Genomic DNA, 22419 nt, shown 5'->3' on the forward strand with positions numbered 1-22419 from the left:
ATTCTCCTCTTGGGATTTTAAATAAGAGTTGCAGAGGCTGCACACCAAGCTTCTCCGTGCCGCACTGCAGGCACAGTGCCTGGCGCTACTGTTCTTTAGGGGTCCATGAAGATGTTTGTTGGCCTGGGTTAGGCGTGAACTAAGAGATACAAGGGATACACTTTGGAGGCTCAGCCCTCTGATGTCACCTTTGCTCTGGAAGCCCAGGGGCTGTCAGGCGGAGAGGAACTTTGCTGAAAGGCAGGTCCTCCCTGCAGAGCTTGAAGAACAATCTAACCATGCTGGCATGGGGCCCATCCTACCTGCGATGCCAGTGTAAGTCTGTGACAGTCACTCATGTTCAGAGCATGTGGACTGAGGCTCTGAAGAATGACTTTATGGTGGGCACCTTCATCTCCATTTGGTGGGTCCAGAGCAAGCAGCCTGAGGGTCCCACGGGCCCAACCTCACCCTCCATCCTGATTTCCCTGCCACTCCAGGGCTCCTCCTCAGCCAGACGTGCCTGTGAATGCTCCTTGATGGCTGTATTAGTTTGTTCTCACGCTGCTAATAAAGACATACCCAAGACCGGGTAATTTATAAGGGAAAGAGGTTTAATGGGCCCACAGTTCCACATGGCCGGGGAGGCCTCACAATCTTGGCAGAGGGCGAAAGGCATGTCTTACATGTTGGCAGGCAAAAAGCGAATGAGAGCCAAGCAAAAGAAGAAACCTCTTATAAAACCATCGGATCCCATGAGATTTATTAACTACCATGAGAACAGTATGGGGGAAACTGCCCCCATGATTCAGTGATCTCCCATCAGGCCCCTCCCACACACATGGAAATTATGGGAGCTACAATTCAAGATGAGATTTGGGTGGGGACACAGCCAAACCATATCAATGGCCCTGGCTTCCCTCCCATTAGCTCTCTTCTACTTCCCAGAATCTTTCCAGCTTTGTTCTTCGTCTTCTTTTTTAGAGACTGAAGTCTCACTGTGTTGCCTAGGTTTGTCTTGAACTCCTGGGCTCAAGGGATCCTCCTACCTTTGTCTAACAAGTAGCTGCGACTATAGGCGGCGCACATCCTCCTGCCCCACAACTGACCCATCCTCCCCAGCCCAGTGAAATCCCTAGGTTCTTCACACTCCTGTTAGCTCCAGACACCAGCGGCTTTGCCTGCTACAGAATGAATAACATTATAGCCTCTTAGAGCAAAAAGGTCATGGGGATTGGGGAGGCTGGGAGTTCTCTCTTCATTCAGGGATTAAACCGACCACCTGGAGGGGTGACATGGCTTGCCTTGGTCACCAAGCAAGGTTGGGAGAGTATTTCTGGCATAGTCATTAGCACTTTCTTTCCAAAAGGAGGACACCACAAACTCACTTTCATGATCACGGTATCCCCCCGACAGGTAAAGTGTGTAAACTCGCGGCCAGGCGCGGTGGCTCAAACCTGTAATCCCAGCACTTTGGGAGGCCGAGACGGGCGGATCACGAGGTCAGGAGATCAAGACCATACTGGCTAACACGGTGAAACCCCGTCTCTACTAAAAATAAAAAAACTAGCCGGGCGAGGTGGCGGGCGCCTGTAGTCCCAGCTACTCAGGAGGCTGAGGCAGGAGAATGGCGTAAACCCGGGAGGCGGAGCTTGCAGTGAGCTGAGATCCGGCTACTGCACTCCAGCCTGGGTGACAGAGCGAGACTCCATCTCAAAAAAAAAAGTGTGTAAACTCGCTTCCATTCCCTTTTTGTCTTTGATGCAGCTCTGAAGCATTTTAATTCTTAAAATTTACATGTTCATGATGACACAGAGACAGGTTTTCTGTTTAGGAGAGGGCCTGACTCCATTAAAGCTGATCGATCATATGTTGCATGTTCTGGAATGAACATGAGAGATCAGAATTGAGCTTCCCAAATGGTGGGTCACATGACCAAGTGTTGTTCCAGGAGAACATTGCAACATCCAGTATGAGAGCGCTGCACACACCATGTATGTGTTGGGATGCTGGGCTGAAATGTATCATTGAGCAAGTGTTATCATATTTGTCTATGGAATTCTATTTAATAGCTCTATCTCATATGTGCTGATTGGGTCTCAAATCTGGATCTCTTACCCCAACATCTTTCTTGAAAATCCTTCTTTTTAAATAAATGTTGGCCGTGTGCAGTGGCTCATACCTGTAATCCCAACACTTTGGGAGGCCAACGCGGGTGGATCACCTGAGGTCAGGGGTTCAAGACCACCCTGACCAACATGGGGAAACCCTGTCTCTACTAAAAATACAAAAATTACTGGGCATGATGGTGGGTGCCTGTAATCCCAGCTATTTGGGAGGCTGAGGCAGGAGAATTGCTTGAATCTGGGAAGCGGAGGTTGCAGTGAGCCGAGATCGCAGCATTGCACTCCAGCCTGGGCAAGAGTGAGACTCCATCTCAAATAAGTAATAAATAAACGTTATGGAAATACTAAAATATATTGTGAATAATATAACACCCACGTACCACCATCCAAGTTAAGAAATAAAGCATTACTAATCCAGTTTTGCTCCCTGCAAACTCATCCTTCATCCCATTCTCTTTCCTTTTGTTTTATAAACATCCTACTGGGAGGATCACTTGAGCCCAGGAGTTTGTGGCGGTAGTGTGCTAACTGCACCTGTGAAATGGCCACTGTGTTCCAGCATAGGTAACACAGCAAGACTCCATCTCTAAACGAAATCCTTTTTTTTTTTCTTTTTGAGACGGAGTCTCACTCTATCTCCCAGGCTGGAGTGCAGTGGTGCCATCTCGGCTCACTGCAACCTCCGTCTCCCAGGTTCCTGCCTCAGCCTCTGGAGTAGCTGGGACTACAGGCACATGCCACCACAACTGACTAATTTTTGTATTTTTAGTAGAGACGGGGTTTTGCCATGTTGGCCAGGCTGGTTTCTAACCCAGGGTCTCAGATGATCCACCTGCCTCGGCCTCCCAAAGTGCTGGGATTACAGGCGTGAGCCACCATGCCCAGCCTAAAAGAAATCCTGAATTTGACATTTGTCATTCCCTTGTTTGTTTTAATGTTTCTACAGCACATATATGTCTACATATGTAAAAAATATAATTTTTTATTGGGGTAAAATTCACATAACATAAAATTAACCACCGTAAACATGAACAATTCAGTGGCATTTAGGACATTCACAGTGCTGTGCAACCACCACATCTATCTATTCCAGAACATTTTCATCACCCCAAAAGGACGCCCCATGCCCCTTAGGAGTCACTCCCCATTTCTCTCCCCTCTGTTCCCTGCAACCACCAATCTACTCTCTGTCTGTGTGGTTTTACCTATTCTGGATGTTTCATACAAATGGAATTATACAATATGTAGCCTTTTGTGACTGGTCTCTTTGACTTAGCTGGGTGTGGTGGCGCAAGCCTGTAATCTCACCTACTCGCTTGAACTCCAGCCATAAATTATATAGTTTTCAAGGTTCATCAATGTTACTCACCCAGGCTGGAGTGCAGTAGTGTGACCTTGGCCCCCTGCAACCTCCACCTCCCCAGTTCAAACGATTCTCCTGCCTCACCCTCCTGAATAGCTGGGATTACAGGCGCATGCCACCATACCCGGCTAATTTTTTGTATTTTTAGTAGAGACAGAGTTTCACCATGTTGGTCAGGCTGGTCCTGAACTCCTAACCTCAAGTGGTCCACCCACCTTGGCCTCCCAAAATGCCGAGATTACAGGCGTGATTCGCTATGCCCAGCCTAGTCGATTCATTTTCACTGCTACAAAGCATCCCGTTTTAAAAAATTATTTTATTATTATTATTTTTTTGAGACAGGGTCTCACTCTGTTGCCCAGGCTGGAGTACAGGGGTGCAATCATAACTTACTATAGCCTTGACCTCCTAGGCCCAAGCAATCCTCCCACCTTGGCCTCTAGGGTAGCTGGAACTACAGGCATATGCCACCACATCCAGCAAATTTTTGTTCTTTGTTTTTTGTTTTGTTTTGTTTTGTTTTTTGAGACAGAGCTTCGCTCTTGTCGCCCAGGCTGGAGTGCAGTGGCGCGATCTCAGCTCACTGGAACCTCCATCTCCCAGGTTCAAGCAATTCTCCTGCCTCAGCCTCCCGAGTAGCTGGGATTACAGGCTCACGCCACCGTACCCAGCTAATTTTTATTTTTAGTAGAGACAAGTTTTCACCATATTGGCCAGGATGGCCTCGAACTCCTGACCTTAGGTGATCCACCTGCCTCGGCCTCCCAAAGTTCTGGAATTACAGGCGTGAGCCACTGTGCCTGGCCCAAAGCATCTCATTGTATGAATCCAACAATTTATCCATTCGTTGTTTGAGTACATTTAGGTTATTTCCTGCTTTCCCTCTTACAAGCAATGCTGCAGAAACATTCTGGCCCATAGCTCCTCCCGCACTGTACAAGAGTTTCCCTAGGGCACATACATAAGAGTTGTATTGCTGGGTCATGGGGAATGCTCTTCTTCAAATGTACTTGCTATTGTCAAACCTGAGCTGTCTTTTCAGGAGCCTACTAGTGGTTCTCAGCCCTGGCTATGTAACTCCCCTGACCCATGGAATCATAGTCTCCAGGGATAGGACTGGGGACCTGTAATTTTGAAAGCTCCCTGGGTGGTTACACAGCCAAGGTGGAGAACAGCTGGGACTGAGTCTTGGCCCACTCTGTCTCAGCTTCCCAAGGTCAGCTTATAGAGGGCAGCCATCATCTTAGACTTGCTAATATCACTCAGCAGCTGGGCAGAGAGAAGGGACTAAATAAGTAAAGTCTGAATGAGTAAACAAAACATTTAAAACAAATCCTTTAGGGCTGGGCGCGGTGGCTCATGCCTGTAATCCCAGCACTTTGAAAGGCCAAGGCAGGTGTATCACTTGAGGTTAGACATTCAAGACCAGCCTGACCAACATGGTGAAACCTTGTCTCTACTAAAAATACAAAAATTAGCCAAGTGTGGTGGTACGCGTCTGTAATCCCAGCTACTCAGGAGGCTGAGGCAGGAGAATCACTTGAGCCCGGGAGGCAGAGGTTGCAGTGAGCTGAGATGGAGCCACTGCACTCCAGACTCCAGCCTGCACTACAGAGCAAGACTCCATCTCAAAAAAACATAATAAAACAAACCCTTTAGGCTAGGTGCGGTGGCGCATGCCGGTAATCCCGCTAACTATCTCCTACTGTCGTGAGGGTTAAAGCAAGGAGATGGTGCGTGTAGAGCACTTGGCACACATGAAGTGCTCAAGAAAGAGCAGCTCCTGCAGCCTGGTGCAGTGGCCCACACCTGTAACCACAACGTGTTGGGAGGCTGAGGCAGGAGAATTACTTGAGGCCAAGAGTTCGAGACCAGCCTGGGCAACATAAAGAGACCCCACCTGCCCCGTCTCTATAAAAAATAATAAAAACTAGCTGAATGTGGTAGTACATACCTGTAGTTCCAGCTACTCAGGAGGCTGAGGTGGTAGGATCAACTTGAGCTCGGGAGTTGGAGGCTGCAGTGAGCTCCACGCCACTGTACTCCAGCCTGGGTGACAGAGCAAGGCCCTTTCTCTGGAATACAAAAAAAAAAAAAAAAGAGAGAGGCTGGGCACAATGTCTCACGCCTGTAATCCCAGCTCCTTGGGAGGCTGAGGCAGGAGAATTACTTGAACCTGGGAGGTGGAAGTTGCAGTGAGCCGAGATCCTACCATCGCACTCCAGTCTGGGCAACAAGAGCAAAACTCTGTCTCAAAAAAAAAAAAAAAAAGAGAGAGAGAGAGTAGCTGCCATTTTTAATGTTATTGATAAAGCAGGTGGGTGTTTCTGAAAACGCACCAGACACTGTCTTAGACTGGAAGGTGCTGATGTGTTACTGAACCTCCAGACAAAGCTGGTGAACCTACCGGGGCGGGACTTTCTGACTTGAGAAGCTGTCCTATCTATGAGGGTCCATGTTAGAGAATATTAAAGAGTAGGATTGGGGGCAGTAGCTTTCCTGTGGCAAGTACTCACTAGGTGCCAGATACTGGGCAAAGGAGTTTGCAGACATCTCTCATTTCATCCTCGCAATCCATGAGGCAGGTATGACTATTCTTCCCATTGTCCAGAGAGGGAAAACAAGTCACATGGAAGCAAGTCATGCAGCAGAGCTAGGACTGGAACAGAAGTGCCTGCATCCTCCAGCACCTGCATCCCAACCCGCTGTGCTATGCCTCCCGTTTCTCATGTCTGCCATTTAGCTTTGCTCTGGTGAGTGACAAGTTGTACCAGCGGAAAGAGCCTGTCATTAGTTCTGTGCACACCAAGGTGAAGGGGATAGCAGAGGTGAAAGAGGAGATCGTGGAGAATGGAGTGAAGAAGTTGGTGCACAGTGTCTTTGACACTGCAGACTACACCTTCCCTTTGCAGGTAAGCACCTCGTAGCATTCTCCCAGGCTCGTCGCTGGTCACCGTCGCCAGGGCCTTGCTCCCTCCCCCTAGGATCTAGAGCCTCACTCCAGAAAAAACGTTGGCCCTATTTTAAAAGTTCTGTGAACATCTCAACTGAGAAAACCTAAAAATTGCAAACCTGGGTGAGATCCAGAAGATGATCCTTTGCTTTATCAAATCCTACAGGGTTTCTCAAAATAGCCGCATGTCCTGGTACATCGAAAACAGGATTTGATTCACTCACATTTGATTTATATGCAGCTTTTTAGAGGCACAGCCACCAAGCCAGCAAGGTTTGCCTAGATTCAGAAGGACAGAGAACTTTCTACCAAAGAGTACCAGCCCTTCTAGATTGTGTGGCATTTTATCAACAAAAACGACTCCAGGAGACCATTCTTGGGTACATTTTTCCACCAAGAAAGGATGTAAATGACAAAAAGAAGAAAGGCATCGGTCACTGAGAGAAGGCATGTGACTTCTAAATTTGCAAGCAGGGAAAATGAAAGCAGAATTGCCAAAAAGGAGAAATTAAAGTAGGGTTGAGGAGGCCAAAAAACAGAGAAGGGGGCGGGAGGGACGAAGGGGCACGTTTGTGGCCTGGGGAGCTAAAATGCTTTGCAAAACCCTATAAAGCCCCAGTTGCTATCTATTTGTTTCTAACAGTCGGTCATTAAAATCCTGTGATTGCTCAGGTGGTGGGATGCCCTAGTGCCTTTCATTAAAGTCCGGAAAATCTGAACAGTGTTCTGATGAACCTGCTCCCCTACCCTCGCCTCCCCAGGTCTCTTGAGTTTCAATTTAATGAGATTTTACTGTGTTAAAAAAAAAAAAAAAAAAAAAAAAAAACACGAAAAGGCTGCTTTTGAGACTGCAGTGGCAAATGACTCCTCAACCCATGCAAATGCTCCTTCGCTCTCCCTCAGCTCAGCAGGGCTGCCCGTCCAGCTTTGATATTAAGCCCTCAGCATATTCCAAGTTGCCCACAGACCCTGATTTCTAGAAGCTTAGAAAAGTGGAGAGGTTCGCCCAGCAAGCTGGATTATTATAATTAAGTAGTTCTCTTTTCAAAGGCTTTGCATTTCCTTAGCCTCTCCTTCTCCACAGGGGAACTCTTTCTTCGTGATGACAAACTTTCTCAAAACAGAAGGCCAACAGCAGCGATTATGTCCCGAGGTAAGGAGGGGACCTGGAGTGGTAGGTCAGGTCGTTCGAGTTCCTGGAGGAGGTGCAAGTCGGAAGAAGCAGAAATTAGGACCCTGGGGTGTATTTCAGCCCACAAATATTTACCTGCCTCTTTTCTGGGGTAGGGCTGGGCTGAGTGGAGGAAGGGAGAGAACACATGGCAGTGTCTCTCCATGGCCACCAGATCTTTGTCTGCCTGCCTCAGTCTCCGGTTCTAGCACTAGGGACCCGTGCAGACGTCAACCCTGCTCTTTCTATCTGTGGCTCTCTTCGCAGCTTATGACAATGGTGATTCTTGGCATTTGCATAACATTTCACATTTGCTTTGAGGCTCACAATGACTTTAGGAGAAAAATGGCATTTTACCAACCAGAACACAGATTCAGAGAGGTTGTGACTTCCCCAGGGTCACACAGCTTGCTGCAGGCACAGCCAGGGTTAGGACCTGAGTGTGCTCACTCACAGCATCTCCTAGCATGGTTCACAGTGAACTGTCTGCAGGGCCGGTTTTGGGAAACCCTGGCACACAGCTCTCTTGGTCATTCACCCACTTCTTAGAGTCTCAGCCTCTCCATCAGGTGCATGGGCCCCCATTGCTCCCTGCCACCAACCCAGACAATCTTTCCCAGCTTGGCTCTGCCCTCTCCACAATGCTGCCTCTTTCTGGAAGAGCTTCTTCCCTATCAAATCATATTTGTTTTATTCTGGGCCAGGCACGGTGGCTCACACCTATAATCCCAGCACTTTGGGAGGGCAAGGCAGGAGGATCACTGGAGCCCAGGAGTTCAAGACCAGCCTGGGCAACATAGTGAGACCTTGTCTCTAAAAACAAAACAAAACAAAAACTGTATTTGTCTCATTCTGTACCTCACCATCCTGCTCTCTGCTCTTCAAGATGAAAGCCAGCTATTCTTCTAAGTTTATCTATACCAGCGTGTTGCCGTTAGGCATTACCGGTAACTCCCAACCTCCCAGCCTCCCCTCTCAGGTAACGTAACTGTGCTGTACCAGGGACCATTCCCAACACTGACAATTGCAGCAGCGCTGGTGGTACCCAGCCAGATCCTCCACTGATGAGTAGGCCCAGCCCTGCCGGTGGGGTTTTGTTCACGGGCCCACTCTGGCAACAAGGTCTAGCTTCCTAAGCGTCCAGGAACTCTGGGCAAAAGTGCTGTCTTTGAGTACAGTCTTTGCCATCATTTGTACCCAAACTCAGAACCAAGATAACTTTCCCTTGGTGTCTATCTTGATAACACTCCCCCTAAAAGGAGAGCTTTCTTTGTTTGTTTAGTCCTCATTGCCCCTTAACTGTCCCTGCTGTTCAGGTGAAATCTCTGACAGCCAGGCCAGCCAAGCCCTCCCTTCTGTCTCCCTTCCCAGCAGTGTTCTGTCTCCAATCCAGTTTGGGGGCCCTGGTTCTCTTTTGCCCCATCCTTTGGTCATCTCTACACCACACTCCACCCCCATGTACACATAAAGACACTTCTGGAGTTATTGAGACTTGGAAGAAAGAGAGTTAGGATAGCCCAGAGATTAAGAGCCTGGGCTCAGAAGCTAGACTGCTAAAGGTTCAAAACTTAAAATTCTTAGCTCTGTGACCTCAGGCAGGTGACTCTTCACCTCTCTGTGCCAAGTTGTGTGCATCTATAAAATGGGGCTGAGAACAAAACCTAGCTGTTCAGATCATTGAAACAAATGAGTGAATACCTGTGACATGCTTAAAACAAGGCATGGTACATTATAAGCACTCAGTGAATGTCAGCTGTCATGATTCAAATGACACATTACTCCTCAGATGGGATGTCACTCAGAGTGGCTGGAACCCAACAGGCTCCGTGGAGGCACTGCCACCCCAGGGAGTACATGTGACTCTTTGGGATTTTAACTTATGCTCCAGGCTGGTTTGGGCTGGTCTAATTGGACATTCACCTCCTCTCTGCCCATCAACACCCTTCTATCTCTGGTTGTCTCGGTAAATATGACCAAGTTCCAGTTACACACTAACCTGAATAGATATTTGCTCCAGTTACCTGTGGCTTCAAAACAAACTACCCTGATCATGGTGGGCTTAACACAAGCATTTTATTAACTTTCACAGTTCAGTGGTTGACTGAGTTCAGCTGGGTGGTTCTTCTACTGGTGTCACTAGGGATCTCTCAAGGAGCTGCAGTCGGATGGCAGCTGGGGTTGGCATCCCTTGGAGCCTCAATTGGCACCCAGAGACAGCTAGACATCTCTTCCTCTCTGGGAACCCCTAAGAGTTTCCCTCTCTTCAGGGTCTCTCCACATTGTCTCTCCAGCAGGGTAGTCAAACTTTCCAATAGTGGCTCAGGTTCCTCAAAACAAAACAAAACAAAAAAAGAGAAGCTTCCTGGCCTTCTTAAGGCTTAGGCCTGGAACTGGCAACAGCGTTCCTTCTGCTGCTTCTATTGGTTTTGCAGTCACAGCACAGGTTCAGCTTCTGAAAGTAGAGGAAACACTCCACCTCTCAATGGGGAAAGTGACCAAGAATTTGTGGCCATCTTTAATCCATGCAACAATCACAAAAGAGAAGATTACAACAAAACTAATGCTGTTTTTTTTTTTTTTTTTAATTTTAGAATTCCTTTTGGAGAGCAAAATAAAATTGATTTCTCTTCTTCCCTGAGATTCATCTCCAGTTGATAATGAAAATGTAACTTTCCATGAGCCACAGTGAATGATCACACATTCCTTCCTTCCATGACTATCAAGACCTACTATTTGCCAGGCACATGGGCTACAAATATATGACCTTTGCTCTGTATTCAAAAGGTTCATAGTCTAATTTGGGGAGTCACAAGGGGAAGAGACCAACGGCATGCCATGTGACTAAGGCAGCCTGGGGAATAAAGAGATCATGAGAGAGTTTGAAAACTACAAGAAACATTCATTGAGCATGTACTATGTGCTAAACCCTTTCTTTTCATAACTCATTTAATCTTCACAACAACCATGCAAGACAAATCTGTTGGCTGGACACGGTGGCTCATGCCTGTAATCCCAGCACTTTGGGAGGCCGAGGCAGGCAGATCACGAGGTCAGGAGTTCAAGACCAGCCTGGCCAAGATGGTAAAACACCATCTCTACTAAAAATACAAAAATTAGCCAGGCATGGTGGCGTGTGCCTGTAATCCCAGCTACTTGGGAGGCTGAGGCAGGAGAATTGCTTGAACCCAGGAGGTGGAGGTTACAGTGAGACAAGATCACACCACTGCACTCTAACCTGGTCAACAGAGCAAGACTCTGTCTCAAAAAAAAAAAAAAAAGGCAAATCTGTTCACCCTGTTTTTACAGATGAGGAAACTGAGGCTCAGAGAAGTGAGTGAGTTGGCTGAGGTCTCTCAGCTAGAAAATGGTACAGCTACTGCTGAACCAGGTATACCTGGTCTAAGACCTAGGTCCTTGGCCTGAATCACTGTAGAAGCCACAAATTGCACAGATGACAAGGAGCAGAGGCTATTTTCACACCTATGTCATATTCTGGCTTCCTCACGACTGGCCGTGAAGCCTGCTCCCTAGAAAACAGGAAGAGAAATATGCATAAACCAGGGCAGCTCATTTCTCTCTTTCATGTTCTGTCCTTCAGCCCTGAGACCCAGCTGGTCTTGTTTTCTTGGGCCAGGTGAGTGTCCTGGCCAATGTCTCTCAGTTCCATGTGTCCTGCTGAGTCTCCGCACCTGTTTGCCCTGCTTAGTCCTTTCAGCCACAGGGCCACTTGGACCAAACCACCTGTCCTCCACCCTAGCCAGCATCCCTGAAAGTGATTTCTAGCTGCCCAGACCTCTGCTTTACCCATTTTTATTCATTTTTATTGGGATATAATTCACATACCATAAACCCCACCATTTTAAAGCATACAGTTCAGTGGTTTTTAGTATATTCACAGAGTTGTGCAACCATCACCACCATCTAATTCCAGAACATTTTCCTTTCTTTCTTTTTTTTTCCTTCCTTCCTTCCCTCCCTCCTTCCCTCCCTCCCTCCCTCCTTCCCCCCTTCCTTCCTTTCCTTCCCCCCTTCCTTCCTTTCCTTCCTTCCTTCCTTCCTTCCTTCCTTCCTTCCTTCCTTCCTTCCTTCCTTCCTTCCTTCCTCCCTCCCTTCCACCCTCCCTTCCTTGTGGAGTTTTGCTTTTGTCACCCAGGCTGGAGTGCAGTGGCACAATCTCAGCTCACTGCAACCTCCACCTCCCGGGTTTAAGCAATTCTCCTGCCTCAGCCTGCCTAGTAGCTGGGATTACAGGCGCCCGCCACCATGCCTGATAATTTTTGTATTTTTAGTAGAGACGGGGTTTCACGACATTGGGCAGGCTGGTCTCAGACTCCTGACCTCAGGTGACTGACCTCCCAAAGTGCTGGGATTACAGGCGTGATGAGCCATGGCGCCTGGCCTCCAGAACATTTTCATCACCCACAAAGGAAACCCCAAACCCATTAGCAGTCACTCCCCATTCTCCCCTTCCCCTGGTCCCTGGCCACCACCAATCTGCTTTCTGTCTCTATAGATGCCTATTCTGGACATTTCCTGTAAACAGAATTGTACATGGTGTGGCCTTTTGTGTCTGGCTTCTTTCACTCAGCATCATGTTCTCAAGGTCCATCCATGTTGTACACGGTGTCAACGCTTCATCCTTCTTCTGGCTAAATAAGATTCTGTGTATGAACGTACCACATTTTATTTGTCCGCTCATCTGTCAGTGGACACTTGCGTGGTTTCCACTTTTTGGCAGTTCTGAGTAGTGCTGCTCTAAGCATTCGTGTGCACATCCTGGTGGATATTGAATCTCTTCTCCGTGTCTTAGTAACACACGTCACTTACTCCCCACTCTCTCATCCTTCTATCTGCAGTATCCCACCCGCAGGACGCTCTGTTCCTCTGACCGGGGTTGTAAAAAGGGATGGATGGACCCACAGAGCAAAGGTACCTTCTGTTTCTTTTCCCGAGACCCTAGGGTTGGATGGTCAGGCCTCTTGGTGACATTTGTGATGCCCAGTTCAGGTCTTCAGCCTCTGCTCTCAGCTGTCCTCTTCCACCATCACCAAGCCATAGGCGAGTCTGCCCATGCTTCGGCTCTGTCCCCAGCAGACCAGCTGCTGGCTGTAAACATGACTCCAGTTTTCCAGTGAGAGAAGCTCCTAAAAACCTAGCAGGTTCACGTTCTAATCGGTAGAAAAATCACATGGCCTATAGTATCATCTGAATATTCTAAACTTCCCCCTGAATCTCCTCAAAGGTTGAGGACTATGAAATTATACCCCCAGGGAACCTGGCAGTAATACCCATATTCACCTGCAAATTTTTTATTTTATTTTATTTTTTACTTTTCAAAAATTTTTTGTACTGTTTTATTTTACTTTTGATTTTATTTATATCTAACAATAGTGCTATTGTGATACCTGCAGAATTTCTTTATCTCATGTTTTAACTTAGAAAGGCACAGGGCACCGGGTGTAGAGGCTCGTGCCTGTAATCCCAGCACTTTGGGAGGGTGAGGCAGATGGATGCTTGAGGTCAGGGGTTCGAGACTAGCCTGGAAAACATGGTGAAACCCCATCTCTACTAAAAATACAAAAATTAGCCAGGCATGGTGGCCCGTGCTTATAATCCCAGCTACTTGGGAGGCTGAGACATGAGAATCACTTGAACCTGGAAGGTGGAGGTTGCAGTGAGCCAAGATCGTGCCACTGCACTCCAGCATGGGTGACAAAGCTAGACTCCGTAAAAAAAAAAAACAAAAAAAAAGAACAAAAAAAAAAAAAAAAACAGGAGAATTTTTAAAAAACTGCAAAAAAAAAAAAAAAAAAATTCAGTGGTTATAATGCAAATGCACACAAAAAGGCATATGCCCATTACTGCACTCTACTCCATACTATATGTGTATTCGAGTTGGTATAAAGATTATTTTAACATTGCTCACTATTTAATTAATTCTCCCTTGGAAACCGGTTAATCATCCTAACACTCCAGGAAGCTGCGCCATGCTTATTTCATGGCTTGGCGCATCCTGGACAGGCTGTGTACCCCTTGAGGGACTTGTGCCCTTTGGAGAGGCCATGTTCTAGTCCATTTATACTAAGTGAGAGCATACACCTGTTCCGCTCCCCTCATGGGCACCTTTTCTTGTAAAGAAACAAAAGAGCCAGCAGAATCCACAGTCTTCCTGTGTTCCGTCTGATCTCTATTATGTTTTGCTCGTTTGCCTTGCCTTGTGTTCGTTGTGGTTAGGACGGGCTTGACGGAAGCTGAAGCTGCATGGGTTGGAAAGCCTGGTCAAAGCCTAGTCTCTCGCCTGGGTTGAGTTAATGATGTCCCTCCTGGAGAACTTCCTCTCTGCAGTTCTTTCACATCTGTGGTTCTACGATGCTTTGGCCCCTATAGGAATTCAGACTGGAAGGTGTGTAGTGTATGAAGGGAACCGGAAGACCTGTGAAGTCTCTGCCTGGTGCCCCATCGAGGCAGTGGGAGAAGCCCCCCGGTGAGTTGCATGGGGAGACAGACACAGTGGCCCTCAGCAGCGACCAGATGAGCCCTTGCCGAGGCTGCTTGGGCCTTCCCCTCTCAGCACAGCCCTGCAAAGTCCTGGGTCCTACTGGCTTGGGGACCCCTGTGCTCTGGATGCACTACTTGGCACAAACTAGTGTCTCTGGGAGGGCCCTGGTGGTTGGTAAACTATTGTAACAATTCCGTACCAACTGGTAAATAGCTACTACCCTGAGCATCCTTGGGTGTCCCTGGCCCCCTTCCCTCCCCCAGATCTTCCAGGGTACCCCCAGACCCCCTCCTCTAGTGCCACAGCAGGATCCCTTCTGACTTGTCAGTGTCCATACTGAGTGATTAAGGATAGGAAGGAAGGAGGGAGATGGAAGGGAAGGATGAAGCAAGGAAAGAGAAGAGGAAGGGGAGGAAAAAGGAGAAGGGGGGAGGGTAAAAGAGGGGAGGGAAAGGAAGTTTTCTCAAATTAAATGCTCACAATGACATACAGATTTGGTGGTCCCTTGTATTGATGCTTTGCTTCAATACACAAAATCATGATGTCAAATCTCAGAAGCCACAAAGGCTGACGTATTTCAGCAGAGAAAGAAAGACCTGGATTCAATTCCTAGCTCTAACACTTTTTGCTGTGTGTCCTTGGGCAAGTGGCTTAACCTCTCTGAGTTTCAGTGTCCTCACCTGTAAAAGCAAAACAATAATTTCACCAACCTCATAGGGCTGTTGTAAGGACTAAATGAGATGATACTTGTACAGTTATTGTAAGGTAAGCCCCATGCCTGGCTTACACACACACAAAAAAAATCTGCCCCTGGAGGTGTGGTGGTTCTAGACCAGCACTGTCCAATAGAACTTTATGCAGTGATGGAAATGTTCTGTATCTGTGCTGTCCAATAGGGCAGCTACTAGGTACATGTGGCTATTGAGTACATGAAGTGTGACTACTGAATTTTTGAAAGATAGATAGATGATAGATGATAGATAGATAGATGATAGATGATAGATAGATACATAGATAGATAGATAGATAGATAGATAGATAGATAGATAGATAGATAGATAGATGATAGATAGATAGAGTCTTGCTATGTTGCCCAGGCTGGTTTTGAACTCCTGGGCTCAAGCGATCCTCCTCCTGCCTTGGCCTCCCAAAGTTTTGGGATTACAGGTGTGAGCCATTGCTCCCAGCCTGAGTTTTTCATTTAATTTAAATTTAAATCGCCACACATGTTCAGTGGCTACCATATTGGACAGCGCAGTTCTAGACCATCGTGATTCAGGATCATTCCCTCAGCATCGTGGAGCAAAGAGAAAATCGCCCCAAGCTGGCTCATAGAAGGCTCAGGCAAAGGTTTCCCAATGCCGGGACAGGGGGTGCACTCAGCAGCATCACCCCTTATGGTTCTCAATCGCCAGTAGCTCCACTCAGGTTCATTTCTAGGTCAGGGGTGTTTCTTTGTCACAGAAGGAATCATCCAGTTCTGGGAGATACAGCAGCCTCCACTCAGGTAGTCCTTGGTTCAAGACAAGCGGCCCTTGACTGACTGTGGTTTCAGTTCCAGCTCCGCCATCAACTCACTCATTAAATAAACTGCATCTCCAGCGTGCCTGCCGCTGGGCTGGATTTTGACGTGACCTGGGCAAGCAACTCCCTGAACTTCAGTTTCTCATATATTATATGAATTAGCTAAGATGGTTCATTTAATCATTCATTCAACACATCCATCACCATGTAGTAGGTGTTAGATATTTATCTCATATGTTAACTATGCATAAGAGACGTTGCTAAGGTTTAGGTAAAATACAAGTTCCAGATACGGAGCAAGTCCCAACCACTGTACATACCTGAATGTGTAATTACATCAGTGTGAAAGGTGCCACAGTAAATGCCATTGGGTCTTGTATTAGTCCATTCTCACACAAAGAACTACCTAGCCAGGTGTGGTGGTTCACACCTGTAATCCCAGCACTCTGGGAGGTTAAGGCAGGCGGATCACTTGAGGTCAGGAGTTCGATACCAGCCTGGCCAACATGGTGAAATCCTGTCTCTACTAAAAAATACAGAAATTAGCCAGGTGTGGTGGCACACACCTGTAATCCCGGCTACTCAGGAGGCTGAGGCAGGAGAATCACTTGAACCCGGGAGGTGGAGGTTGCAGTGACCTGAGATGTGCCACTGCACTCCAGCCTGGGTGACAGAGTGAGACTCCATCTCAAAAAAAAAAACAACAAAAAAAACACTACCTTTTTTTTTTCGGTGAGAGACCGAATACTTTATGAAAAAAAGAGGTTTAATTGACTCACAGTTCCACAGGCTTAACAGGAAGCCTCAGGAGACTCACAATCATGGCAGAAGGCAAAGGGGAAGCAAACACATCTTACCATGATGGAGCAGGAGGGGGGCTGCGGGGGATGTGCCACGCACTTCAGATCAGATCTCGTGAGAGCCACTCACTAGCAGGAGAACAGCAAGGGGGAAGTCTGGCCCCATGATTCAGTCACCTCCCACCAGACGTCTCCTCTGGCACATGGGGATTACAATTCGAGATGAGATTTGGGTGGGGACACAGAGAAAAACCCTATCAGATCTCAAGAAGGGAGAACTTCTTCTTGGAGGAGCTGGAGGGGCTTTGTGGAGAGTTTCAGAATGCTTTGCCCACTAGGTTTGCTGTATCCATTTCTCTTCACGCATCCCAAAGACCAAACCAAGAAACCAGAAACCTCTGGTCCCACTGGCCCATGGACTCCCTCGGTCCCCGCCGTCACTAATGGCCATTTTGCACGTCTCTCTCCAGGCCTGCTCTCTTGAACAGTGCGGAAAACTTCACCGTGCTCATCAAAAACAATATCGACTTCCCCGGCCACAACTACACCACGTAAGTGCCCAGGCTGCCTCGCTGTCTTAGTTATCTACTGCTGTGTAATAAATTATCCCAAACCTCAGAAGCCTGAAACAAGAAATGCCTATTGTCTCCCATGGTTTCTGTGGGTCAGGAATCTGGGAATGACTTTGCTGTGTTGTTCTCACTCAAGGTCTGTCAGGTTGTAGCCAAGCTGTCAACCAGGGCTGCAGTCATTTCTAGGCTTGACTGGAGCTGGAGAACCCTTTTCCAAGCTCTCACACAGTTGCTGGTGGGAGGGCTCAGTTCCTCGCCCTAGGACCACTTGAGTATCCTTGGTATACGGCGGCTGGCTTCTCCCAGAGCAAGTGACCCAAGAGAGATAGAGCAAGCAAGCGAGAGTATAACCGAGATGCAACCAAGAGTCTAACCAACAAGCAACCAAGAGTATAACCAAGATGGAAGCCACAGTCTTTGGGAGCAACACTCTGCCATATGCCATTGGTGACACAGATCAACCCTGGTCCAATGTGAGAGGCCACTGCCCAGGGGCCCAGGAGGCAGGGATCGTTTGGGGCTTTCATGGAACCTCTCCACCACACTGGCTCACTCCTGGGAAAGAGACAGATCTGTTTTCACTCGAGATGTTTGCTTGTTTGCTTTTAATTATGCACAGGAGAAACATCTTGCCTGGTTTAAACATCACTTGTACCTTCCACAAGACTCAGAATCCACAGTGTCCCATTTTCCGACTAGGAGACATCTTCCGAGAAACAGGCGATCATTTTTCAGATGTGGCAATTCAGGTTGGTGGTGCTTTGTACACTGGGATGTGGGGCTATGTGTCTGGGGATGGAGGCTGTCAAACGGCCAAGAGGCCGGGCCACTGGGTCTTCACAATGTGGCTCACATTTACTGAGCATTTAGTAAATTCACCCACTGTGCTAAGGGCTTTACCTACGCTACCACATCAAATCCCAAAACAATCTTATGAGCGAGAGCTACTTGGTGTATTCTTTTCCTATGGCTGCCGTAACAAGTCACCAAAGCTTACCGGCTTAAAACAACATATATTTGCTTATGTTGCCAGAGATCAGAAGTTGGAGATGATTTTCCCTGAGCCAGGGCCGTGCTCCCTCCGGGGCTTTAGGGGAGAATGCAGTTCCTCGGCTTTTCCACCTTCTGGAGCTGCATTCCTTGCATTTCTTCAAAGCCAGCAGCATGGAATCTTGCCTCAGTGGCCACTTTCACTCCCTATCCTGTGTCCAATCTCTCTCTGCCTGTCTTATAAAGAGAGGGAGTATTTACAAGAGGGGGCATTTAAGGACCAGCTGGATAATCCAGGATAATCTCCCATTTCAAAATCCTTCATTTAGGATGGGCGCGGTGGCTCATGCCTGTAATCCCAGCACTTTGGGAGGCTGAAGTGGGCAGATCACCCGAGGTCAGGAGTTTAACACCAGCCTGGTCAACATGGTGAAACCCTCTCTCTACTAAAGATACAAAAAAAAAAAAATAGCCAGGCATGGTGGTGGGCGCCTGTAAGCCCCGCTACGCGGAAGGTTGAGACAGGAGAATCGCTGGAACCCAGGAGGCAGAGGTTGCAGTGAGCTGAGATCATGCCATTGCCCTCCAGCTTGGGTGACTAAAGCGAGACTCCATCTCAAAAAAAAAAAAAAATCCTTCATGTAATTGCATCTGCAAAGAGCTTTCCCTAGGGGAGTACTAGGAGGTAAAGCAGAAAATATATTTGACAGAGTGCCCTGAATTCCAGTCTAATAAGTTTGGACTTGATCTGTAATGGGGGTGTGGGGGGCATTAAAGGTGTCTGAGTAGAGGAGTGGTCTGTTGAAAGTTGTATTTTAGGACACTGAGTTTAACGGTGGTGTGTCCCAGACGGCGGTAGGGAGAGTGAGGAGATGCGTTTGTGGCCACCACAATAACACTTGTGCGAGTTAGATGGGGTTGTACACATGGTTCTTCAATCAGCATTTTTCCTCTAAAAATCTTAAGCAATCATGGCTATGCAGGGAGATGTCTGGCGGTTGCATAACTCACACCCAGCAGCCATAGAGACTGTCTCTTGTTGATCCTTCAGGGCGGAATAATGGGCATTGAGATCTACTGGGACTGCAACCTAGACCGTTGGTTCCATCACTGCCGTCCCAAATACAGTTTCCGTCGCCTTGACGACAAGACCACCAACGTGTCCTTGTACCCTGGCTACAACTTCAGGTAACTCCAAGGCCCCAGGTCAAACTCACCCAGTGGCTGAATCTCATTCCCAGCAATTGGTGAGACTAATTTTGGTTTCCAAGGCAACAAGATGAATGAAAAAAGACTTTCTCTAAGAACTAGGTGATAACTGAATTTTTTCCATAATTTTTTAAAATTCTCAAAGAGATGCACACTGTCTTTTATTTAGTTATTTTTTTGAAATGGAGTCTTGCTCTGTCACCCAGGCTGGAGTGCAATGGCGCCATCTCGGTCACTGCAAACTTCCACCTCCCAGGGTCAAGCGACTCTCCTGCATCAGCCTCCCAAGTAGCTGAGATTACAGGCGGATGCATACTCTTTATAAAACAAAACTACTGGGAAACAGAAAAGCATAGAGGGGGATCAAAATCACCCATAATTCCCCTACCCTGAAATAATCAATGATAACCCTCGGGGGAATTTTCCTCATCTGCACCAATTATTTCATGCAGCTCCTATGAAATCATAGCATGCATACATATATATATATATATGTATAGTGGTACTCTGTTGGGGTTTTTCATACCCCAGTCACTCAAAATTCTTTGTAACCATCACATTAATGATCATAACATTCCATTTTGTAGGTGAACAAATAACAAAATAACAACTGCTACAATTCAGGGAGTGTTTTCTTTTCTTTGTTTTTCGTGTTTGTTGTTGTTTGTTTTTTTAGATGGAGTCACACTCTGTTTGCCCAGGCTGAAGTGCAGTAGCACGATCTCAGCTCACTGCAACCTCTGCCTCCTGGGTTCAAGCGATCCTCCCGCCTCCCAAGTATCTGGGACCACAGGCATGTGCCACCACACCCAGCTAATTTTTGTATATTCAGTAGAGACGGGGTTTCACTACGTTGGCCAGTCTGGTCTCGAACTCTTGACCTCAAGTGATCTGCCCACCTCGGCTTCCCAAAGTGCTAGGATTACAGGCATGAGCCACTGCGCCTGGCCCAAGGAGGGTTTTCCATATACCAAGCACTCCCTGTCACCATCCCTAAAATCTCCCAACAACCCTGGAAGAAAGATATTATTGTTTCTAGAAGATGATTTGCCCAAGACCCACAGCAGATAATACACGCTGCATAATTCTAACCCTCGTCACTCTGACCCCACACTCACACTCCATCCCTTCCTTCCCACCTCATGATTTTCTCGCCCATGCCTCCATGATTGAATATTTGAGTTGCTTCCAGTTTTTCTATTACAAATAACCACAGTGTGCATCTTTGCACATAAACTTTTGTTTGAATTCCAGGTTACTTCCTTAGGATAAATTTCTAGACTTATTAAATCAAAGGCTGCGAACATTTTATCATATGCTTTCGGATTTTTAAAAATATCTATGGTTGGCCGGGCACGGTGGCTCAAGCCTGTAATCCCAGCACTTTGGGAGGCCGAGACGGGCGGATCACGAGGTCAGGAGATCGAGACCATCCTGGCTAAAACGGTGAAACCCCATCTCTACTAAAAAATACAAAAAAACTAGCCGGGCGAGGTGGCGAGTGACTATAATCCAAGCTACTCGGGAGGCTGAGGCAGGAGAATGGCGTGAACCCGGGGGGGCGTAGCTTGCAGTGAGCTGAGATCCGGCCACTGCACTCCAGCCTGGGCAACAGAGCAAGACTCCGTCTCAAAAAAAAAAAAAAATCTATGGTTATAATGTTTTGTTTTGTTTTGTTTCTGAGACAGAGTCTCACTCTGTCACCTAGGCTGGAGTGGACTTGGTGCGATTATAGCTCACTGCAACCTCTGCCTCCCAGGCTCAAGCGATCCTCCCACCTCAGCCTCCTGAGTAGCTAGGATTACAGGTGCACGCCACCATGCCCAGCTAATTTTTAAAATTTTTTTGTGAGACGGAGTCTCGTTATATTGCCCAGGCTGGTCTCAAACTCCTAGCTCAAGCAATCCACCTGCCTCGGCCTCCTAAAGTGTTAGGATTGCAGGTGTGAGCCACTGCACCTGGCCTATACTTTTCATTTCTAGGATTTTTATTTGGTTCTTTTCCAAAGTCATCTATTATTGTTCCAGTGAGTCCCATTCTTACCTTAAGGATCCTACTACTTCTGTCCATTCTATTATATCATTCCTTTCATACCGACCTATTATCCAAAGTAACTTGGGTGGGAGTTCTCCTCGTGGGCTTTGAAATACTGTCTTCAGTAGAAAAAGATCTTATGCAAAGTTCTGCATGTGCTGTGTGTTATGGAGGTATTCCTTATATATTACTCAAAGCAGCCTCATAAACTGGCAGGCAGCCCCTTAAATGTCTTTCTGTTTCTGGTTTTGTGTTGTTTTGTTTTTTGGCCTGCATGATGTTTTAAAACTTGAGATAGGCCAGGTACAGTGGCTCATGCCTGTAATCCCAGCACTTTGGGAGGCCAAGGTGGGAGGATCACTTGAACCCAGGAGTTTGAGGCTAGCCTGGGCAACATAGGGAGACCCCATCTCTACAAATAATAATTTTTAAAACATCAGCCAGGTGTGGGCACATGCACCTCTGGTCCCAGCTACTCAGGAGGCTGAGGTGGGAGGATTGTTTGTACCTGGGAGGTTGAGGCTGCAGTGAGCTGTGGTTGTGCCACTGCACTCCAGCCCGGGTGACACAGTGAGACCCTGTCTCAAAAATAAATAAATAAATAAATAATAAAATTTGAGACATTCTATGTAAAACCTTGGACTTCCTGCTTTTCTTGAAAAATTAAACTATTTGATTAAAAAAAATTAAACTATTTGACACCCCAGGGTCCATATCTTACATGGTGGCCACAGGCTGGAGCTGCGTATCAGTGGTCCTATTTAGAGAGGGTCTGGGCTTTCTGGTTCATCACCGTCACTGCCACTCCTTAGTGCTTCTACCCGGCCCGCATCCTCGTTTCTGTCATCTGCCTGGCCCCTGTAGGCATTTGAGTTTGAAACCCTTGACGTAAAGGTGGGCTGATGCTTTTTGCTTCCTTTGGGTCAGTGGAATTTCATCCAGGGCACTGAAACCAGCTCCCAGTTGAGATAACTTTTTGATCATCCCCTGCTGCTCTGCTGAATAGGCCCATGGCCATTAGTAAGAAGAGAGGACAGGATGAGTGGTCCCCTGACTGCCCTTCCAGGGTATTTTTTTTAGCTGTCAGCAGAAGCATGCAGGGCAGTGTACAATCAGGTGTCAGCAAATGTCCTTCCAGTGGCTGAGTTGAGCCCAAGAACATCCGCTCCTGGAGAGATCTGAGCCCTCTGAAGGCCTGA

General features: G+C 47.3%; 1 protein-coding gene across 4 annotated transcripts in view; it reads left to right on the plus strand.

Annotated features, from left to right (window-relative positions):
• P2RX7 (purinergic receptor P2X 7) overlaps positions 1–22419 on the plus strand; it is a 54371-nt gene that overhangs the window by 15871 nt on the left and 16081 nt on the right. For 3 of the 4 annotated variants that reach the window (XM_023204916.3, XM_023204946.3, XM_023204927.3), the window contains exons 2-8: positions 6212–6380; positions 7506–7574; positions 12449–12521; positions 13980–14076; positions 16886–16966; positions 17607–17736; positions 19029–19165. In XM_023204916.3, the coding sequence (XP_023060684.1) occupies positions 6212–6380; positions 7506–7574; positions 12449–12521; positions 13980–14076; positions 16886–16966; positions 17607–17736; positions 19029–19165 (756 nt within the window). The other variant, XM_023204937.2, reaches the window with a different exon arrangement.

The sequence above is a fragment of the Piliocolobus tephrosceles genome, chromosome 10, assembly GCF_002776525.5.
Source record: "Piliocolobus tephrosceles isolate RC106 chromosome 10, ASM277652v3, whole genome shotgun sequence".
NCBI lineage: Eukaryota > Metazoa > Chordata > Mammalia > Primates > Cercopithecidae > Piliocolobus > Piliocolobus tephrosceles.